General features: G+C 38.7%; 2 protein-coding genes across 3 annotated transcripts in view; one reads left to right on the top strand and one right to left on the bottom strand.

Annotated features, from left to right (window-relative positions):
• LOC140242098 (beta-TrCP-like) overlaps window positions 1–6,130 on the bottom strand; it is a 72,209-nt gene extending 66,079 nt beyond the window's left edge. The window contains exon 1 of the mRNA XM_072321858.1: window positions 5,995–6,130. Coding sequence (XP_072177959.1) covers window positions 5,995–6,039 — 45 coding nt within the window. The 5' untranslated portion in view covers window positions 6,040–6,130. The remainder of the gene's footprint in view (window positions 1–5,994) is intronic.
• A 472-nt stretch (window positions 6,131–6,602) lies between these two features.
• Window positions 6,603–22,556, top strand: LOC140241863 (protein PBDC1-like). 2 transcript variants are annotated; one of them, XM_072321616.1, is made up of 6 exons: window positions 6,603–6,673; window positions 10,925–11,018; window positions 12,944–13,003; window positions 13,574–13,714; window positions 15,065–15,176; window positions 21,932–22,556. In XM_072321616.1, exons 2-6 carry the CDS (start codon window positions 10,992–10,994, stop codon window positions 22,117–22,119), a joined length of 528 nt encoding a protein of 175 aa, XP_072177717.1. In that variant the 5' UTR covers window positions 6,603–6,673; window positions 10,925–10,991; the 3' UTR covers window positions 22,120–22,556. The 2 variants fall into 2 exon arrangements, with proteins under 2 accessions (XP_072177717.1, XP_072177718.1); XM_072321617.1 differs by lacking the exons at window positions 6,603–6,673; window positions 10,925–11,018 and having other exon boundaries at window positions 12,950–13,003; window positions 13,587–13,714.
• The last annotated feature ends 670 nt before the right edge of the window (window positions 22,557–23,226 follow it).

The following is a 23,226-nucleotide window of genomic DNA, read 5'->3' as shown; positions in this document are numbered from 1 at the left end:
GTATGCTATGTGCCTTGATAGTCCTAAGGTGGTCTCCTTCAAAAGAAATACTGTAAATTAACAAAATATTTTCGCAATTTTCGTAAAGCTTCGCTCTCGCGAAATTCGCGAAATTAAAATGCATGCGAACATTCCTCATTTTACAGTAACACATTTTCCTAACAAAAGAATATTGACATGAGATGGTACTCAGTATTATTTGAAAGTCCTATTACTTATGGTTTGTCCTTGGGGAAGAAACAATAGAAATATCATAACTATGATTAATGCTATTTAGACCAAAAACACAACATGTACAACAAGTACAAATGTATGATATTAATTCATTTCTCAATGCAAAACACCCACTGACAGTTTGTTATCAAGATTTGACATAATCTTACAGTGTAGGTGTAGCAGAAATCAAGGGGGCTCATACTGTACGTGTACAATGCAATGCAAATCAAAGCTAAAAATTAATGCGTATTGTCAATCAGCACATTTTTTTTTTCACGTAGACCATACAGTGTACATGTATAGGCTCATGTATACAGTAAGGAAGGAGTCAAACATATTTTGTACTCAGTTGAGGCACGTTGGGGAGCTTTAGATTTTGACGCGCGGACGTCTGAGACGACGAGTGCGCTGAACGTTCTCCTCTCCCCTGCGTCGCGTTGAAAAGTAGCTTTAGATTACGCTGGGATGCAACGTGTAAAAATAAAATCACGCCCCCATATGATCGGTGCATGAAGTAGCTCTCTACGTTGCAAACTGTGCGGACGTAAAAATAGCCCAGTACGCGTAGTGAAAAACTCAGGCGACGCAAGCTAAAAATAGATCGACTTGACGCGCGCTTCTGCGCATGCTCAGAACATGTTTTTCCCTCTGAACGTCCGCGCGTCTAAAATCTAAAGCTCCCTATTGTCGAAATGGTGAGAACTATCGTTACTATTGTACATGTATGTACAATGTACATTGTATGTAGCTAATGCTGGAAAGATGCACTGTTCAAAATGGATTCAGACTGTACATCTCACAAAGGAAGGTAAAAATTGATGGTCTGTTCCAGAAATGGGTCAAATACAGCAGACATGATGGTAATGAAAAAGATGTAAAATTTATTTCACTGGTAGGACTACATGATACACATACTACAAATTGTACTGTATGATGCAGATCATATTCAAAAGAATTCAGGGACATGGAGTGAGATCGACTGATTTTGTTGATGGTACACATGTACAAAATCTGTATCCCTTACATCATGGACCTAAGTAGGTCCATGCTTACATGTACAACTGCAGATGAACATGTGCTCAAGGACATCTCCTGCTTCTACCCCCCCCCCCCCACAAAGATATAGACTGCATTACCAGGTTACTGTCCACACACCACTAAGTAAACAATGTCCTCATTCTAAGGGGACAAGTACAAGAGTGTATGCCAGCAGTTAATGCATCTCAAGATGACATCATCATCACCTCTGCACTACTGGTTCTAGCGCATCACTTGTTCACCGTGGCTGCTATCAGTACCACAGCAAGAGCATGGGAGCGAATGACATTTACATGTATAACGTAGCAATTGTGAGTAATGACTGTTCTCCTGCCTGAAGAAAAAGGGATAAAGGGAAGACAAGGAGAATCAGCATAAAGGTGAAGAATTCAAGAAAAGAATGTGAGTTCAGAAAAAAAAAATGATGGAAAGAAAAAGAATCTAGTACATATTAGCATGGTTGTCTTTACTTTCATTATGGTGAATTCCTTACCCCCTGCTATAATGTACTTACATGTATACATTATTACTTGTAATTTACCATGAATAGGCACTACTAGAATCAGCATCGAGTACTGTATACGCTATAATTTTTGCGTACATAAATTTTCGCGAATTGCCGCTCACACATTTTCGCAAGTGGTCAAATTCGCGATTGGGGGACCAGAGAAAATATGAAGTGGCAGAGAAAGTGTGAATTTTCAACTTACTAGCAAATAAGAATGATACTAGTTATACACTGCATGAAAAAAAAACTTACCAAACTCTGCGAACTAGTAAGTTAGAATTCAACATTTTTGAAGTGGTTAAGTCCATCGCACTAGATTTCTGACGAGTGGTACAAGGGGTTGCGATAATGGATTGGCTCTGGATTGACGTGGACTAGCCCGACCACCCCAGACGCTGTTAATACGCTGTGCTGTGCGAATGCTACTTACAGCGACTGGGCTGTGTATACTAGTTTACGTTAGACGTGGACGTGCTATATGTACGTAAACAAGCTTAGCCAGTATGGTCTGTTCGGTAAGCCGTGACATGGTATAGACACTACTAGTACTGAAATGTTCGTATCATCAAGGCAAGGGATTCATTTTGGAAGGTAATATTTTCGCGTGTTGTTAATTTCGCGAATAGCTCCCGACTCGCGAAAATAAAACCCACGCGAAAAATATATAGCGTATACAGTATTCCAACTGCCCAAACTTCTGTTGCTATGGTAACATTATCAAGGAAATAATCCTTGCAATGTCATTGAATCTTTTTATGGCCTGGGTATTAATAAATCATCATGACCCTGCCTGAGACCTACAAAACTTCAGATGAAGATTACTAGATAACACTAGTTAGTAATGCACAGTGCATATATGTACAATGTATTGCAGCCATGAATGTACATACAGTAACCTCAGATAAACAGATTTCCTTTCACTACCAAATAATACTGACCGAACGACTGCTGAACACTTAATTTCTAGTGGAATGATAACTTGTAATCATTTTCGATGCTTCTCACTTGCTGCCTGCTTGCTTGTTCAAGTATTACATCGAATCTTATGGTCTGTAGACAATAATACGCAATAATTGGTGCTCTTGTTTTTTTGTTGTTGTGAGAACTGGAAATGGATGAGTTGAAATTAATGGACTGCATGGCTCAAGGTTCATTTACAATCTGTAGAGTTTACAAGGTCCTTTATGGAGTGTTTCCGAAGGTCTGTCGGGTTAGATACAGTGCTTACCCGATAATCTGTACCAGTCTTGTGGGAACACAGCCTGAGTGCAACTTAATTCAATAAAACGCTACTCATTTCTTTTGTTATTTGAACCCCTTCATGGGAACCACAACCCCCTCAATCAGGACATCTATTTTGGCTAAAGCACTTCCATTGTCTCTGAATGATGTCTGAAAACTACAGTGCACTCCCGATATTTTAAACATGGTTATAACGAAACTCCGGTTACAACGCAGTAAACAATTCAGGCAGCAACATCAAGCACACTTTTTTTTAAAAATTGTTTATTTGTTCGGTTGTAAACGAAATTTCGATATAACGAAAGAAAACTGCCGGTCCTGAGGGCTTTGTTTTAACAGCAGTCCACTGTATGTACACATACAAGTTGTTCATTCTTATCCAGAAAAAAAGAAGAAGATAACAGCGATTTCATAAATAAAAAAAAAAAAGAATAATCTTTGAACCAATCCCAGATCTATCTTTAAACATCCCACATTGTACATCATGTATACTGTACAAGCTGAAATTTTCATGGTGGCATTATTTTCGCAAATTTCGCGAATTGTCTTTGAACCGCGAAAATAACAACGCGCAAATAAGTAAGTTCAGTTAGACCCTCACAACCGCGAAATTAACAACACGCGAAAATGTCCTCCAAGTAGCAATTCGCGAAACTATCTGTACGTGAAAATTTCAGCTCGTACAGTATTCCACATGTACAGTTTATACATTTCTTGTAGTTCCACTTTGACAGTTTATACCTGTTCCACTTTGCGCATGAGCAAAGAAAGGTCATGCTGCTTTTAAAATTCACTGAGATGCATCTGAGTTCATTGTAGTTTAACTCTGCGCATGAGCAAAGAAAGGTCACAATCATGATAACACGCATGTGGCTTTTAAAATTCACTGAGATTTAAGCACAGCGTGATTTTTAACTCCTAAGAGGATCATTTTGCTTGACAAATGAATTTTTGTTCAAGTGATCAGATTTGCCTATCGAGACTGCCACGCCACGTTTTTTAATTTCTTTTTATTGTCGCTTGTCTGTGGGTGTCATAGAGTGTGTGCACCTGTTTCCATGGACATCAATCGGTACAATGATAGTACATCCCGACATACACATTTTGGATTGGGTTGATACACATATATTACCTTGATAACCCCCCCCCCCTTTTTTTGTACTACAATGTATGTTCATTTTTTGGATGTATCAGTATTAGATTCAACTGCGAGTCATACTACTCTCAGTTAAGGATGCTAAATGAGAACTTGATGAGCAAAAATATATATATACACCTGTTAATAATGGACAGGAAAGAAAAGAAAAGGAAAATGAAGGGAAAGATGGTAGCAAGGAAACAAAGAACATATCAGAAGAAAATACTAAACATTAAAAAGGAAATACAGCAAAGTTGGGAGGAACGAAAAGGAATCTAAAAAAGGAAGGAAACAGAATCAAAAAAAGGAAGGAAAAATAAAGATACAAGTATTGGAAAAATGAAAGGAAAGATAGAAAGAAAGAAAGATAAGACAATACACACACACACACACACACACACACTAACACTTTTTAAAAAAACAATGTTATGTATTCAGATTTTATATAATATATGAGCACACTCACATCATACACAAATGCACACAAATATCACATTAAACAACAAACTTTGAAGCACAAGTGCTCTGGAGGCCTTATGCTGATAATACAACCACAATACAGCAAGACTTGGTACTGGTACTGGCAGGGTACAAGCTGACAGAAAGCCGAAACAAAATTATCTTCTTATGGATACCATAGAAAAACTTGCTGTGATCAATTTGAAATCGCTACAGTCCGATTCAACCACTGACCGTATCGCAAGAACGTGTGCCGGAGTTGGTATTGCTTTTGATGAGAAAATTTGTCATTTTGATGATTCAGAGAGACAACCAATCCAAATTGCAAAGAGAGACAAGAAAAGGTATTAACATATTGCTTTCAGTTGAAGATTGACTAGACATATGGAGCATTAATATTGCACTTGATGCCCCCAAGGGACATTAGTGTTTTTACCTTTCAGAAATACATACGATCATGGAGGACTCTTGTGATGGAGCGGTTACTGTCATTGGGCAAGAGATTGCTAATGTTAGAATAAGAATTGCTTTTAGAAACTCTAGAATTCAGGCGCCCAGTGCAAAACTGCACTAGCACCATCATTTCTTGGGGGTGCACTGCCAAACATAAGGGAGTTCACGGTTGCGATTTGCGCATGTGCAAAATAAAGGTCAAATGAGAATTTTAATTGTTTGTGTATTTGCCATTGACTTTCAAACGAAAAGAATCCTCAGGTGAAAGTGATTCATCAATAATGTTTAACAAAAGCTGCACATGCATTTCATTGACATTCATTACAAAGGTGGCATGCTTCAACAAAAAATGCTCTGTCAGTGACAGAGCATCACAGGTCCTTTCCATGTTATTTGAAAGTCTGTGGTGTATTAATGAGACATACACTAACCATGAACTCCCTTATTGCATTGGCATAAAGCTGAAGGTCTAACGTTAGACTTATCAAATTTACACTCTAACAGGTTAGAAATACAAAGTTTCTGTCAGGCCTACTGTAACGTTATTTAGGTCTATGGATTTTTAAAGCCATGGCCATAGTATGATGGGCATGGATTAGCCAAGCAGATCTAGTTTTGACAACACCTCTTTAACAGTGTTAGTTAGTGATACGACACACAATGTCACGAACGATATTTTTGACTGCAAATATGTAGGTACTATTGCGTTCAGAACCTGTAGGCCTAGCTAGTTTTACTGCACGAACCCTGATATGAACTGAATCTCCCTGACCCTGAGTTGTACCGTAGTACCATTGCACAGTACAGTCATACAAATAGGCGAGCACTCCCGTTATGCATTATGTCAGTATGTGTTCAGATCGCTTATGCGCGTTTGCAACTCATTTTACTCGAGACAGATTTACCACTAAACCGACAAAATACAGTGATCTACACTCACCATTCCTTCTTGTATCTTATCGTCGTTAATAGTACTGGTCTCCATATTCCCAAGAACAATATTTCTCTCAATATCTCACGATGAACATTACGTTGCGTTGTTCGCTCCGGACATAGTACACTTACACGAAGGGGCGATCGAGTGTCGTACATTCGTTGATGTGCTTAGAGACTACCACTGTCCCATGTCTACGCGTTTTGTATGGTGAACTGATTGACTTGCTCCGCTCCGCATAATAAAGTCACAGCTCCTGCCTGCTATTGAGACTACCACACAACTCAGGCTGATGCCTTCCGTGTTTTACATAGAGTAATAATTTATTTAGGTTCATCATTTTCATACAAATATATGATATCTAAAAATCATAAAGATCTTATCAAATAAATTTTAATCCATTTAAATGTTAATATTGTCAAATAATTGAAAAATTGATATGAAAGAGAAAAAGTGTTCGCGCAGTCATACATCATGGTACACTTGAATCATCGGCAACCTAGCGGTGAAGCCGCACTGACAAAACACACGTGTTTACATGATATAGACTACGACAAATAGCCTAGTCGGTTCATCTGTTCATGTTGGCCCTATGTCTACAGCACAGTAGTAGCCTTTTAGACTGCACTGAATGTTATGGGAATCCGGAACTGCATTGGATGGGGGATTGGACATGCATAGAAGAGTGAGTACCGGTACGAGTTTTGCGGATCCGAAAGACGACAGCCACACTTCGTTTGAAGTAACGTTAGATATAAATTTATGGCTGTGGGACTAGTTTTGTCAAGTGAAACTAGGTAGGCCTAGGGTAGCCCCGGAGACCGCGCCGCTATGCCCCAGCCCCAACGCAGTTAGGCCTAGGGGTGCTTTGCACGCTGTGTGTGATATTATGATGGCACCCTCATAATAATCCATTCGAACTAAAAGTTACAAATCAAATTGCCCTTCAAGGTCGAGCTTCAGACCAAGTCCAAGTGCATGTTAACAAGGCTCGTCGTGCCGCTGAGAGTGAGATACGGAAAAGACGGAGATTCCATATTCACCCTGGTTTACGGTTCATACGCTATTTGAATGGCATTCACTCTCGTATACTACAACGTACAACGTAAGTAGTCGGAGAGCTAGAGGGCGCCTCTCCGACTACCTACGTTGTACGTTGTAGTATACAAGAGTGAATGCCATTCCTAATAACACGCAGATGAGGAGTGAAGCAATAGGGACGTTTACAGACCTGATTTCAGCCACAGATTTCGGTGAGTTTTTGACGTAATTAAACAAAAAATCGCATAAAATTTACCGATTATTGAATGATTATCATAGATTACGATAATTCCTTGTATTTTAGTTTTCCACGATTAATAAAGATATTCATGAAGGAGTCGCACAACCACACTGAAAAATGACAACGTCTGCGAAGGAATAGAGGTGTAGCCGCTGTCTCTACAGCGGCTGCGTGTAGCTACGTTAGGCCTAAATTATAACAAATCAGTTCTACCAGTAAAGGCAACTAACGTTAGCTAATGTTAGGTGTATAATTTGACCGAAACTCCCGAAAGATTGCTCGGTCTGTATCTTATCTTGTCGTCGCGGATATGTTCCGCGGAGACTAGCTATGTCTGGCTTTATGGAATCCCCACCTTATGGACGAGAGTGGTGGGGGCGTTAGAAAGTTATAAAAAAAAATGATATTAGGGTAAGGGCACCAGAATTCGGTCAGCCCCCGGTATTCGGTCACTTATCACTAGTCACCAGCCAGTAAGTTCAACTGTCACAACACACACAAATCACATTAATTCACATACTTACACACTCGTTCACAACAGGAAACTCCCTTAGCCCCCTCCAAAAATCCATCCAAAATCCCAAATTTTACCGTCAAAAGTGCAGAATCGGCGCTACTTTCCAAAAGCGCGCGCGGATAAGGCCCAGTTTTAAGAGTACGGTGCGCCGAAAAAGCACTAAAAATCGAGAAATACGCCGTTCTCTCGCGGGATTTTTTGCTTATCGCAAGCTTGGAGTTTAATGGTATCCTCAAAAACGCAAAAGAAAAACAAAATTTCCGCACGTGCCGATACAGTGTCCCAATGTACAAGGGTTGAATGCAAGTGCCGAGGCCCCGGTATTCGGTCACCAACGGTCGCCGTAACGTCCCCGATGCAATTTTGCGCCAACAAGGTAGTGCGTGCGCGCATTTTTCAGCTGCCTTGAACACGCATTGACTTTGAATGCGCACATCGCGTGACCGAATACTGGTGCCGGTGACCGTATACTGGGGAATTTTCAAGGTGAAATATTTCGGGATTTTGTGCAATTCTGCGAGATATGTAACAAAATGAAAGTTGCGATTAAAGAAATTTGATATATTTCACATACATTGCTGTAGATATGATGTATGTATGTATTATTTTAGTTTGAAAAATACAGTAAACCTCGCATGAGTCGAAGCTCTCGGGACTGACAAAAATGCGTCGACTTAAGTGAAATTCGACTCTCGCGAGAGTCGATTTTTTTTCGACTCACAGTTATGTACATGCATCATAGTACATTTGCATGCATGTGTGTGTGTGTGTGCTTGCGTGTGTGTGTTTGCATTCAAATTTGTCTGTTCTTGAAGATAATGTTCTTATTTTGTTCTAAATTGAACATGGAGTTTGTATCAATACTAAAGGTTAGTTAAACGTAGTTCTGCGAATGTTTGCACTAATGTGGCAGTGTGCATGTGCTATGTCTATGGTGCAACTAGTAGCCATCTCTGTCAACCTACCCTGAGACAAACACTCTCCCAGGCCCATCCCACCTCCATTGAACAAAACTATACAGCCAGCCGGGCACGCACAAACAAGCTCCGCCCACTTGGCCTGTCACTAAAATATTAAAGCAGCAATTGGTTGACCAAGGAGTTCTGGCTTGACATGGATAAAGTATGGATGTGCTGTGTGTATGGATAAAGTATATGAATCGATGTGCTGTGTGTATACATGTATACATGTGTATGTATTCGACATGCGTGCAGAGCGGTACGGTGAGTGAGCATGCTTACCTGCAGCAGGCCAGGGACGGGGTTCTGCGACATGCCGATTTTTGTGTTCTCCTCTAAATGTAATGAGAATGCCAGACAAATTTTCTTCGGCTCAAGTGATGTAAACTACGTGTATTTTGTACAAAAGGGACTGAATGTTTTACTTCGACACAGCCGAAATTCGACTCTCGTACTTCGGCTTATCCAAATATTTCTTAGAGAAAATACATAGGGAAAAATCGGGACTTTTTATTTTGCTTCGAGTTAAGTGATTTTCGACTCACTCGACGTCGACTTATCCGAGGTTTACTGTATTGCAAAAAAGCTTAAGTGACCGAATACTGGGGATGTTACCCTACTCCTCTGGAAAGATGGGATTTTTCTGTCTACTGTCATGACTGTAGATACCCCTAGATCCTATAATGTACTAGAAGCTGTGAGCACTGTGATGTGGTAGTACAGTCAGTGAAAGGCCATGGTAGTGGGTATTGTAATTTCATTGTAGACACCCTATTTTGGATCAGAAATTTATCCTCTCTCTAGTACAATCTCGTGATTGGTTAAAAGAGCTTCACATGATTATACATGTAGGTATTTTTGGCGATGTCAGATTGTTGGCATGTTTGACACTCCATGGCTTACTATTTGCAAAGTGACATCTTTTTATACATATGGTAACATTTTCCAAATATTTTGTAAGTGTGTATATTACAGTACCGGTATGTTATAAGGTTGATACAGTGCATCAGTTGACTTGCACAATTTACAAATATACAGGTAGGACAACACTGCAAAATATACTGTACGAGTGCATGTGTATTAAGTTGTAAGGGTTTTTCTTTATCTGTGGAGCTGTGTACTTGATATAGATCATGCAAAGAACAGAACTGAGCCAGTGTGATTCATTTCTTAGTTATGATCAATTATTTCAATCACTCTCTAATGGCATAGATTACTGCTTTGTGTTTAATGTCGTGTAAATCAACCTAAAAAGAAAGGCAATTCAAAAAAAAAAAAAATCACAATATTGAAGCAAACAAGTCTGATGAACTTATTGATGTGTATTACATTAAACATGGTTTGAATACATAGTTTGTTGATCATGTGCTAATGACTGTGAGTGGCAATAATGAAAAGAGATAAGATGGATAGTGAATGAACCATAAATGTATTTGCTTGGTGTTACATTCAGGAGGGTTTTTAAATGTGGACAACATAGGGAAAAAGGTTTTGAAATCCAAATCTACATGTGATGACATAAATGATATCCCGGGATACCAAATAAAAATCAGCCATTTTGTTGAATTATTTATTTCTTTAAAAAGGTTGTACCCTGGGTGCCAAATAGAGGAAATTATTTTGGTGCTGGAGCTAGCGCGCGCTAGCCACTGCACTGCACTAAAGCACACACTAGTGGTATTGCAGCTTCCATGCATGCATAGTATAACATTGAGTGGCATGGGAATGCTATGTACACGCACACACAGTGCATGCATTTTTCTCTGGCTGTCCTCGAGTGGACGTGAGGTGGCGCTAGACAACGCGGCTACCCGGGGTACTACGGTACCCCGGGGTAACGAGTGATGCATCATGTACTGAAGCCCTCCCCTTAACAGCTAATGCATCAATTCTCAACCCGGCCAGAACTATCATTAGTGACACTTCACAACCACCTTGAATGATGCACCAAGCTAGTTTTCTGGGTTTTATCAACAGCTTCTAGTTCATTGCAACTGATTGAGCTTCTAGTTCTCCTAACAATAGTAACATTCTCCTATTTTTTTTTAATAGAAAATATGTCTATAATTAATTTTACTCCTATATACTGATTTCAGGAGATAGGATAGAAAGGAATTTATGGATTTAAAAAACAAACAAACTATAATTCTGTTTTATGCTTGTTCATCCATTCTACAGCATCTCCTTTCTTCTAGATGCAGGATAACCATTGAGCTTTCTTGGCTGTGATTTGGAAGTTGTAACTATGGCGGGCGACAATTATGGAAACAGCGTGAGTAAAGATTATCCCGCAGTGCAAGTCCCTTTGACTGTAGTGTTCATGTGTCAAATTAAAACTGGGAGTATCTAAAGGACAAGTCCACCTTCATAAGGATTGAGAGAATGCAGCAATATTAGTAGAACACATCAGTGAAAGTATGAGGACAATCGGACAATCCGTTCAAAAGTTATGAATTTTTCAAGTATTTGCGCAGTCACTGCTGGATGAGAAGACTACTGCAGTATATGATGTCCCATGCGTACAACGATATAACGAAAATAAAAAGAGAATTTCACAAAACTTTACTTCTTGAATAAAGTGCACATTTCTTCGTCTTGCTACTGACGTATCTTAAGGATAATATTATTCCCCCTGCCTTCTGAAAGAGAGAAGTCGAGTGTTATTTTGTTACTCGAGAAAAATGGAAATATGTTGAATTTTGTTTATTCTTTCTTTACATCGTTGTACTCATGTGACATCACAAGCTATAGTAGTCTTTTCATCCAGCCGTGACTGAGCAGAAACTTCAAAAATTCATAACTTTTGAACGGATTGTCCGATTTTCCTCAAACTCTCACTGATGTGTTCTACTGATATTGCTGCATTCACTCAACCCACATGTCTATGAAGGTGAACTTGTCCTTTAAAGCAGATCTGTAGAGATATCAACAAAGTAACTATTTATCAAATATCCAAATTTGAATGAATGCAATCAGCAGAGTTATGGACTTTCTTCTTGAGCGTTTGGGCAGAAGTTTGAAGTTTGAAGTTTATTTGAACAATTTCTAGCGACCCCTTTCGGAGTATGAGAAATTTGCAATGTCTTTGTAACAGTAAAATACAACAAACATGATGTTAACATATATACATACATGTATGAACAAATATAATAATCATAAAGTACATTGAAAACACGATGCAAAGGGATGCCTGACACATAAAGGACATCAAGGTACCCATGTACACCCATATGTGTGTATATACTTTAGCATACATAAAACATGTATTCATATGATTATGCATGTACACACATACAACAAAATTTTCAGGTTCAGAAGACCTCGCTGTAACAAGCTACCACTGTAGTTCTGTAGTGTACCATATTTTTAAACAGTCGTGTAAAAAGAAAAGGTGGTGAGTTCTAGGGTTGTAGTAATTGGGCTATAGATCTGTTACTAGCTTTCAAAATTCAGCTAATCATTTGACAGCTACAAAGATATCATTCCATTTTCAAAATACATGGGTAAAGTATTTGGGTATATATACAGTATATGGTAAGTGGAAAATAAGATCATGAATTTTCAGATGAATACCAAAAGTGAGGAATTGAATAGTTAATGCACCATTCCAAAATAGTTACAATGTAAAGACGTGCCATAGAGATAAACCTACACTGTATTTTGAAAGTATAGTATTGTGCCAATGTAAAGGATTTGTGGATAGGTGGATATTTTTAGAATATTTGATGTGAAATGTTTCAGTTTGAAATGTAAAGTTCCTCTTGACGATACAATTTACTAACAGAGCACACATGGTTTCTGTAAGCTATGATAGAAATTGGTGGGATGTATGGCTCCTTTTTTCCAATCGGAAAATCAAAGAGTATGTTCATTCATTATAATGTTGTAAATCCTGTACCCCTTTTAATTGGAGTGACCAACTTCAACACACAAGGAATAGTACATGTATGTATGGTGAAACAACCAAGCTCTGTGGCAATGGGGCCATGTGATATTTTGTTTGCACAGACAATCCTATTCATAGATTCGCAATTTGGGAGGTTGAACACTGCATCGGACTAAGAAGCATATTACATGACAGTGTGGATGCACATTTCGGTGATACAGAGTGCCTGCATAGAGACTGTTTTTTGTTTTTGTTTTTTTGCATGTATAATATGTATTTGTGAATACATTCTATATTTCATTTCCTTGCAGGAAGAGGTAGAAATGGCATGGGCCATGCAAGCCTACCACCATGCAGAAACGTACTTCAATGTAAGTATCACATCTTCCGCTCAGCACATGTGCGGAAATTAGAGGAAGAAAGAAAAAAGTGAATCTTTTTTTTTCAAGTTTGCAGCGTACTTTTTTGAAAATTCTGCAGTTTCCACAGCATTTGAAATAAATCATATTCTTTCCAAGTGTACCATATCAGTATTGTGGAAGAATCTATTTATCTATATCTATGTATGTATATATATATATATATATATATATATATATATATATATATATATATATATATATATATATATATATATATATATATACATATACAATACATATAATATATATATATATATATACATATATATATAGAGAGAGAGATAGATAGATAGATATAAACAAACTTTTTTTTCTTAATTGCAATACCAAAGAGGCACACTGTATAGGAGCATCTTCCATCTACCCATGTTTTGATAGCAATGGGTATTTTAAAGACAGCGTCTCACCTTTTCAAAATGTGATGTCATGTCAGTGTAATGAATAAGAGAGTTGGTTATATATTATGCGTATCAGTGATAACTTGCGATATTTCTTCCTGTACATCTTTCATGTCTGTAGTTGGTTTCCTCAGTCGATTCCAGACAACTGAGGCTGACCAAGCACGATGACGAACTCTACAAACACTTTCGGCACGACTTCCCCGACATGAAGATTGAAGTGCTCCAGGTAGACGAGCTCAAAAGTGATACAGCAAAGAGGGTATGTGCGGGCAAAACACAATGCCAGTTCTGTTTTGAAATGCTTTGTTTTACTGTTTTTCTCATGTTTTATTCAGCAGGGAAAAACACTCTAGAGTGCATACCAATAGAAAACACAATGCAATGAGGGTTAATAAAATAATGAGCACCTTGAAAAGGCATTTGTACTGATGTTGTCATTTTGAGCTTGTACAATGTTGGTGCTGAGCACATACATTGTACTTGCTTGTGTTTGATAGGGCATTGCATTATGGTTAAAAATCAGGCCACAAGATGATCAAATTCTTTATTTCTATCCTTTCCTTTCCAGCCTGTAGACAATTCACCAAATAATAGTTTGTACAGAAATATATCGGTAGAAGGTTGTCTGTGTTCATCTGGGAAGAAGTGCATGGTAGAACATCAGTAATGATAAAGAACTATTATCAGCCGTATCCTGAGGTACAATGTAAGTAAAGATTGTAGTAATGATTTAAAAACCAGTATAGTTTTTCACTTGGAACAACCTTTATTTTCTTCACCGTTCTTACAACTGCAGAATAGCCAGAATTTTAAGTCAGGTGCCTGTAGGGTAAAGGCATAATTTACCATTTGCAGATGAAACTAAAACCGGGCATTAGTGCTTTAAAATAGTTCTAAAATGTGAGTTAGGGATAGAAACAACCACTGTAAAAATTTGAATCCCTATAATCGATGTTAAGTATTGTTAAATACACAAAATGTGAACAATAGTTATAATAAGAATGCTTCCAGACTAAACCATCTACAGTTATGGTTTATTGAGAAAAATACTGATATATCCTTATATTTTAGGATTTATTGCGAAATTGTATATTTTAGGATGTTTTGTGATACAACAGATGTACACATATGCATCAAAGGTGATATCTTGAAAAATTTTTAAAACACTGTTCCCAAATGTAAACTGGACCTTTAAATATGTGTTTCATAGACAGAAGGTAGTCATTAAGAATTATATGATAATAATTGATAGAAATACAAAGGAAAAAAAATGATGACAGACTGTAATGGTTATAAGATGCTTTGGAAATAATAAAAGTATTGGTAGTAGTTGGATTGAAAGTTTGTCATGGAGTATTGAAATTGAATTGTTTACTCGCAGTTTGGCCCATTATCTAAAAATTATATACATGCTCATTGTTTTTCGATGTTTCTTGAATACAAAATACATCACAGATTAAGTCCCCTTTGAGAAAACAAACCTTTTCTGACAATAGATATCCCTTTTCAGTTTTCTCTTGCACTTTGTGTACACCATACCTCTCCGTGTTTCACTATTGGTGTTGCCAGTGAGTAACGGCATGAAGAATTCATCTTTTTTTTTCTCTAGAAATGGCGGCCATTCTGCAATCACTTTGACGGGACCATCAAAGATTTCAACTTTGGCACTCTGCTGAGGCTTGACTGCAAGTCTGGCTATACGGAGGAAAACACAGTATTTGGTAAGAGGACCTTCATCTCGTTGAAGACTAGTCCCGAGTATACTCAGACAGGTTTCTATGGGAAATGTGTTTTGTAGCAAAGTCTGCCTGTTCTCAATGGGTTAACCCTATTCTAACTGGGCTATTTGAGACCACGTTTTTACTGAGGGGGGGTCAATTTGACCCCCCCTTCAGATCTCGGCCGCCGATCGCGCGATCGCCGCGAGATTTTGCCTAAAGATAGAGCTGGATGTCAACTACAAGATTACATTGTAATACAATAGAAAGATATTGCCTTTCTATTTTTAATAAATTAATTATGCAAATTTGTGCATGAAATAATATTTTCACCTATAACTCCATTAAAAAGACTGGAGGATTGCTAAATTTTTGTGTCAGAATTCCTCAGGACACATCAAACAATTTTCGTGGAAAAAAATAGCACAATCGATATCAATTTCTTTTGTTTTTATTGTTTTGTTAATTTCTTATGTATTTTTTTGTTTTTTCGACCTTTTGTTTTCTATTGTTTTTTTGCCAAAATTTGTTGCAGGCACTTTTTCAGGCTTATCTACACTAGAATTGATTAATTTCAATGATTAAAAATTGAAATAATCTAATTTGTATCAATTTAACCAAAAAACACAATTTGCATTGGATTTGCACACGATATCATGAATTTGAGCTGTTTTTTGGTTGACATGCATATGCAAAACATTACGTAACTTCAAAGCGGTGTACCCGGACGTCGCAAATTTGGTCTCAAAATATGCGGGAGACTTCAATGAAAAAAGTCGTGAAACGACGCGGCAAAATCTTTGCGCGTTGTGAAATCGTGGCGCGAAACGTCGAGGGGGGGGGGTCAATTTGACCCCCCCCCCAGTTAGAATAGGGTTAAAGGATGGTGAACGAGACATTAAAATCAAGAAAATCATATAAAAGAAGGTGTCAAAGGAGAGGGAAATTTCTCTTAAAACAGATTTTTAATGTGACTTATTAAAAGATATTCGTGCCACTGAGAAATGGCGAGTTAAAACTGACTGATTTACTTCACCGATTTTGGCTCCGGAACAGCCGTCTTTTTTGAGCCCTAAAATATGACATCACGAAATGAACAAGACCCTTTACGAGTGCAGTGGGACATCGAGGCCGCCATTCATAAAGCACGTATTTCTTGGTGAGCGGATGCAATATCTGGCCTGTCTTTAGTCGCATCTGCTTTCTCAGCTGAGACAATAAAACGTCCGATTTTTATGCCTCCGCCAACGAAGTGGCCGGAGGCATTGTGTTTTCGGGTCGTCCGTCCGTCCGTACGTCCGTCCGTCCGTCTGTCCGTACGTCCGTCCCGTTATGTTTTTGTCGATATCTCAAGAACCGTGTGGTGGTTTTACATCAAACTTGGTATGAGGGTATATCCTGGGGGGATAATACTCTGTTTGGATTTTAGGGTCATGGGGTCGAAGGTCAAAGGTCACAGGTTATTTTTTAAAATGTGATTTTCAGGGTATTGGTACACTTTAACATAAATGCACAGGAAGGATAGTACACTGTTAGCACAATTCCCGCCATGGTGTCAATCTTATGGTAGTGCTCTGATCCAGCACCTTACAATGCAGCACATCTATATGAAGGTCTTGGTTTCACTTTATTCAGACTTCGGGAATTTGTGATGATGCATGCAAAGGAAACAAGCCAAATAGCTCTATCACACACACACACACACACACACACAAATCCAACTCAATAAATTGTTGATGGTTTTGCAAGCTCTGTTTGATAGCCAACTGTATGTTTTCCATCTGAAGAGGGCTGCATACCTCTACAGAGTTCATAATAACAAGCATTGAGTCATTGAACTGTACATGTCTTTCAAGTATTGTTCAATGGTGTGATCTTTCTCCATTGGCTGGTTCAATCAAGTAGCATACTGTACACATGAATGTATGCCATTTATACATGCATAAAATTTGCTATATATGAATGACTGCAGATCTGACACTGTAACAGAATGGCTGATCACATTTATATATTCATATATTCATATGTTCATTCATATATACATATATATATATATATACATATATACATATATTCGTATATTCATATACGCATATATTCATATATTCATAAATTCATATAGTCCTATATGTAATATGGACCTGTTGAGCATTTGTGATTATTTGTAATTATTTGTAATTATACAGTTACAGACAAGCCTGATTTCCCATAGACCATGTACAAAGTACAGCCGGGCCAAAGGCGGGGCCTAAGGCCGGACCCAAGGCCACGGGCCTTAGCCCGGAACCAGGGGCCCAGAGCCCAAGTGGGCCCAGGCCCAGGGGCCCATAGCCCAAGTGGGCCCAGGCCCAGTGGCCCAGGTGGCCCAAGGCCGGGCCGAGGCCAGGAGCCTAAGTGCTGGCCCAAGGCAGGGGGCCCAGCCAGGGGCCACCAGACTGAGACCACTAACTATACACAGTCATGACTTGCTGTGATAATGATGTGACAGGCCTGTGCATACACATACATGTATTATGTAAATACACTGTACAGGGCTGTGCATATTATACACTGTACACTAACTATACACAGCCCAGTCGCTGTATAAATCGCGACAGGGCTGTACCTGAGCAGCCCACAACACAGAGCAAACACAAAGCAAATTTTACGATTGCATTTATTTTTGATATTTGACATCATTTTTTGTCACCTCAAACGCATCAAAGACAATCTTTATTAATGAGAATTCATACCGTACCTGTTTTCCTGGGGTTATTTGTGGGAATTCTGCGATCGGGGTACTATTCGCAAATGTAACAACATGTGAAAATATCAACTCCTGATCATGTAACGTGCATGTGTACATTTCTGTGTTGACTGCTGTATTCCATGAACATGAATTCAACAACTACTGTTGTTATATCCTGAAATATGAGCTGCCAGGATAAAACTCACATACGCTCTGATTCTGTATAGCAACCACTTTCAAAGCAATGTATTGATACATTTCTGCCAGCTAAAAATTCTTAAATGTTGGTTCACCCATGTGAACGGGTACAGAAACTGAAGCCTAGGTGGTGGGTTAAGCAGAATTGCTGCTGTCCTTGCAGTCCCACTCATATGTGTTCATGTTAGTCTAATGCTAGTTTGTGGCAATAAGAGAGTGTGCCAAGCAGTTTGCCAAGCAGGGATTCAGCTGGATGTCGAAAGTGATTAGCCATTCTGATACTTGAATTTAACAATACCATTTAACAATTCCATACCACCTAAAACCCCAACCCTATCAAATTCTTTAGAATTTCTGCTATCAAAACAATGATAGGATAATCTGCAGACAAAGTAGATTTTTTCTGTCACAAATCTGCTGTTTCTGTGTTATTACCTCCGCCAAGGGGAAGGTTATGTTTTCGTGACCGTTGGTTTGTTTGTTTGTTTGTTAGTTAGTTAGTTTGTCTGTGTGCAAAATAACTCAAAAAGTAGGTAACGAATTTGGATGAAACTTGCAGGAAAGGTTTAGATTGATACAAGTAACAGATGATCAAATTTTGGTAGTGATCTGAGAATTTTGGAGGAATTTATGAAGGATTTTTGATATTTTGGCAGGTAGGGTCAATGAACTTGGGAGTTCAGGCTGCGCGTATTTGAGGTTTGCATGCACGCACTGAAGTGCGTACGTGCTCTAGTTTCTGCTAGGGCGAGGCGCGCCGTGCAGCTGAGGGTTTATGACGTAACAAAGGCTTCTATATTGGGAAATTGGGCGACTTTCAGCACACAATGCTATAAGTATGTATGGGTGGAAATCACTTCTATGGAAGAACAAGATCAGTGATGGAAATGAGCTGCATGCTTGGCGGAGGTCTGCGCTCTCAGAGTACTTCTGTAGTTTTGAATGTCTTCCTCTGTGAAAAATATGAAATCAATGAAAGGAAAAAATATGGTACCTGGTAAATATTAATAGCTGTGCACATTATTCACACATGTACTATACAATGTATGACAGTAGCATATATTCACTCACAAAAAACACTGATACATGTAAAGGAGTTAAAGAATCAGCAGACATAGTTTTACAAGATGTATTGCAGAGTTCAATTAGTATTAGTATTAGTAGTCGTATTAGTAGTAGTAGTAGTAGTAGTAGTAGTAGTAGTAATAGTAGTAGAAGTAGCAATGATAATAATAATGATAATAGTGGCTACTTGTATAGCGCACAGGTCCACTTTTTAGTGCTCATGGCGCTTCATAAATGAAAAGATAGATACAACACATGTTCAAACATGACAACAGAGAAGAAAATGGCAAACAACAACAAACACATACCAGATAAAGAATACAATTGTTCCGAACATTATAGACTGCAATTATAGTCCTCAGTGTGAGAGGAATAGGTAAAGTTTTGAAGTTTGGATTTGAATGTTTCTGTAGATGACAATTATAGCTGTACACACAGAGAAAATGTTCCAGTTAAAGAGGAACGTAGTCATACAAAGTGTATGTATTTCACATTTTTCAGTATTTTCAATCTTTCATATCCATATGCAATGGGCATAATGGACTCATTTGCATATCATTTGCATAGTATGCTATCATGGGGTGTGAAAGTATGCTGAGTGTTGACATATAGGTCATCCACTCATTGTATCCCCCGAACAGAGTTCGGAGGATACTATGGATTTGGCCTCGTTGCGCCGCGTCCGCCGCAGAGATTTTCTTGTGAGCACTCTACTGGCTGCAGTTCTTCTTAGATCATCTTCAAATTTGGCATGAAGGTGTGTTATGGTAAAACGAAGACTCCTATTGTTTTTGGTGATGGTGCCCTCGCTTGTTCCGTCTTTATACATGAAAAAGTAAATTTAACAGGGTCTGTTTGTGTGTGCGACGCTGGCCTTGCTTCGTGACCAATTTTTTTTATGCCTCCGCCAACGAAGTGGCCGGAGGCATTATGTTTTCAGGTCGTCCGTCCGTCCGTATGTACGTCCGTCCCATTTTGTTTTTGTCGATATCTCAAGAACCGTGTGGTGGTTTTACATCAAACTTGGTATGAGGGTATATCCTGGGGGGATAATACTTTATTTGGATTTTAGGGTCACGGGGTCGAAGGTCAAAGGTCACAGGTTATTTTGTGAAAAAAAGGTTGAAAATTCATGTTTTTTTCCATATCTCGCAAATGGTTCAAGGTATCTTCATGGAACTTAGTATATGTGCTTGTTCCAATGGGCAGTGATTATCTAGGGAAGTTGGGGGTCATGGTTCAAAGGTCAGGGGGTCAAAGGTCAAGGTCAACTCCTCAAAATATCACTACTTTCCTTATATTTATGCAATGCCTGAAGGTTCTTTTTTTTTAAAACTTGATGTATGCATGTATTACCCGATATATATTCTGTGGGAAGTTTCTTGCCAAAAGGTCAAAGGTCAAGTGAAAGTGTTGAATTGCACTTTTTCCTCCATATCTCAAAAGTAACTCAAGGTATCATCATGAAACTTACATATTTATGCATGTTCAACCTAACAGTGATTCTCTTTGGAACTGTGAGGTCAAAGGTCAAAGGCCAGGTTTAGATAATGCTATTTTCCCATTTGATACTGAAATTATACTTTTTCTCAATACCTTGAAAATTACTCAATGCATTTAAACTTATAAAAGGGTCAAAAGTCAAGTAAAAATCATCAGTTCCCCAAATACCTGCACTCTGACATTTTTAATCATTCATCCAATTGAACCTAGTTCTAGGAAAGTGAACATTCAGCACATTTGTGGCAAACCTGTCATTTTAATATTTTGCCAATTGTGTGAAACTGTCATCACACATTGTCAAGACATTGTACTATAGACCTATTAGGAGAACCATGCATTATGGCGGAGGCATATCAGTCGCCGTAGCGATATATCTAGTTACCTTATATTGTACGGAAAGACTTTGAGTTTGACATCGAGAGTGAATTGAGTGATGACAGTGACAATGACACTGATAGTGATAGTGACAGTGGCAAAGTCGGGATGGTAGAAGAAGCAAGGGAGAGGCGACGGATATGGAAGGCCGCTGCGGACACAACTCATTTGGGGCCTACGTATGTAAACGGGCATATGTACGCAACTGCCTCTCCATACGTATGCCCCAAACGGCCCTCCATAGACGGAGCCCACTGTGTGGATGGAGTGTGTAGCACAGCGCATCAGCGCAGGGCTGATTTGTTCATTTCGTGACGTCATAATTTTGGTCACCAAAATTTCGCCGTCAGATTGGGTTCAGGTGGTCTAAAAAGGGTCTCAAAACACCATCTCTCCATCGTTCTAGAGACGTTATTACCTTCTGAAAGTTAATTATGCATATTCCTAGAGACTCGAGCTTTCCAGAAATGTATAAATCACCTTGTTTATGAATATCGTCCTTTTTTTCTTGTTCACCATGGAATTCCTCTCCTAAGGTTATATCAGCTCTGATATTCAGTCGTTTACACAAATAAAGTGGTACAGCTGGAGGTGTATCTTCAAAATTTGACATAAATTGATTTTGTTCTGGGGCTTTCAATCGGCATTCGTATCGGAATTAGAGTCAATATTTTTGCATGTTTTTAATTTCGCGAATAGCAGCTGACTCGCGAAATTCGCGAAAATAAAAACTTGCGAAATAATCAGCGTATACAGTATATGTATATCATTGCGTGCAATTTAGTCATACACAAATGCTCATTATCATGTAAGATGTTGGTTTTAGAAGCGTTATGTTTTCCTCATGTCCTCATCAGTTTGGTTTCTCCTCTGTTCCTGTTCGATCCAGTGACCAGAGTCCAGTTTTTTGCCGTGGAAGTGGCCCGAAATCGAGAAGGCCTTAATCTGGCTGTGTGGAAGGTCCACAAGCACAAAGACAAGGCGGATGCCGCCGGCAAAGTCGAGGCACCGAAAGTGGAGGAGAAAGTTGCGGGCAGTGAAGAAGCCGGCATAAATGATGCAGTGGCCACCTCATAGCACATGGTTTCTGGACTTGTCCAGAGTCCAGCTTAATATACTACAGTTTTGTGTCGCAATCATTTCAGTGTCATGGCAGTACAATTATGCGAACTGAATTCATCAAATCAACAGTGCTTGAAATGGTACTTCCGTCTTGCTCAATTGCAAGTAAAGCTGCTTGTGTGGTACGGGTGCATGAATTCTATGAGAAATAGTTAAGGAAATGAAGAAAAGAAACCAACTGCAACTAGTGTATTTATTAAGCAAGCAGTAGCCCTTGCCGGAACAGCTGTGTAGGAAAGTATGCACCTCCCAACCTTGTGGAGATTTTTAGTACCCATGCGATCAAACCACATCTTCAGAAATGCATTGTCGCCTTGTATCACCATATCAACACATATTTGTGATGCCTTTGCTGTCATATACAAGCTTTTATCACATGCTTCGCTCTTAACGCACCTAATATCACTTTTAATTTGACATGAATAAAAAAAAAAGAAGGGAATTTTGTATGAATGATGCTAAAAGGAATTGAGCATCTGATCTTGGGCAAAATTGTCTCTTCTGTGAAAGCTTTGAAACTGAAGTTTTTAGTGTGTATTCAGGGAAAGCTCAAACAGCTTTATGTTCTCAATCATGCGACTTTTTGTACATGTTTAGGAAAATGTACTTTTTAGGGTAATCCACAACTTTCATGTTTCATAATTTTCCTGCTAATACAGCGGGTCTATAATGTTATGACCCAACATGGAATGTTACTTGTTTACCAAATAGTTGGTTATTGCAGGGTGCAATAGGGTAATATCCATGTTCCCGACTCACATGATAGCATTTTTCAGCTCAAAAATCAAATGTGAATGTGTGTAGCACGTCACTTGTTGTTTGACATCATCCTTAAAAAAATACATACAGGGTTTGAGAATGATCCTATTTGAAAGTATTGGTGGAAAGCAAGCCCATACCTGTTAATACGACGATTATTTAAGTCACACTCCATCGACTGTCTCCAGTCACCCCCCCCCCCCCAAAAAAAAACAAACACCCAAATATCAAGGGTGAATAAGAAAACAAACAACCTTTGTCTTTCTTGATGCAAGGAGCAAGTCAGCTGGCAAATCTCTGTGT

The sequence above is a fragment of the Diadema setosum genome, chromosome 18, assembly GCF_964275005.1.
Source record: "Diadema setosum chromosome 18, eeDiaSeto1, whole genome shotgun sequence".
NCBI classification, from domain to species: domain Eukaryota; kingdom Metazoa; phylum Echinodermata; class Echinoidea; order Diadematoida; family Diadematidae; genus Diadema; species Diadema setosum.
Note: the sequence above shows the minus strand (reverse complement) of the source record. Positions and strands in the feature narration are given on the sequence as shown.

Excerpts from the sequence above, each read along its gene's own strand:
- LOC140241863 (XM_072321616.1), top strand. The coding sequence starts at position 10,992 with ATGGCGGGCGACAATTATGGAAACAGC. Across the intron at positions 13,715-15,064 it reads AAAGTGATACAGCAAAGAGG|AAATGGCGGCCATTCTGCAA; the intron begins GTATGTGCGGGC and ends TTTTTTCTCTAG. Across the intron at positions 15,177-21,931 it reads GGAGGAAAACACAGTATTTG|TGACCAGAGTCCAGTTTTTT; the intron begins GTAAGAGGACCT and ends TGTTCGATCCAG.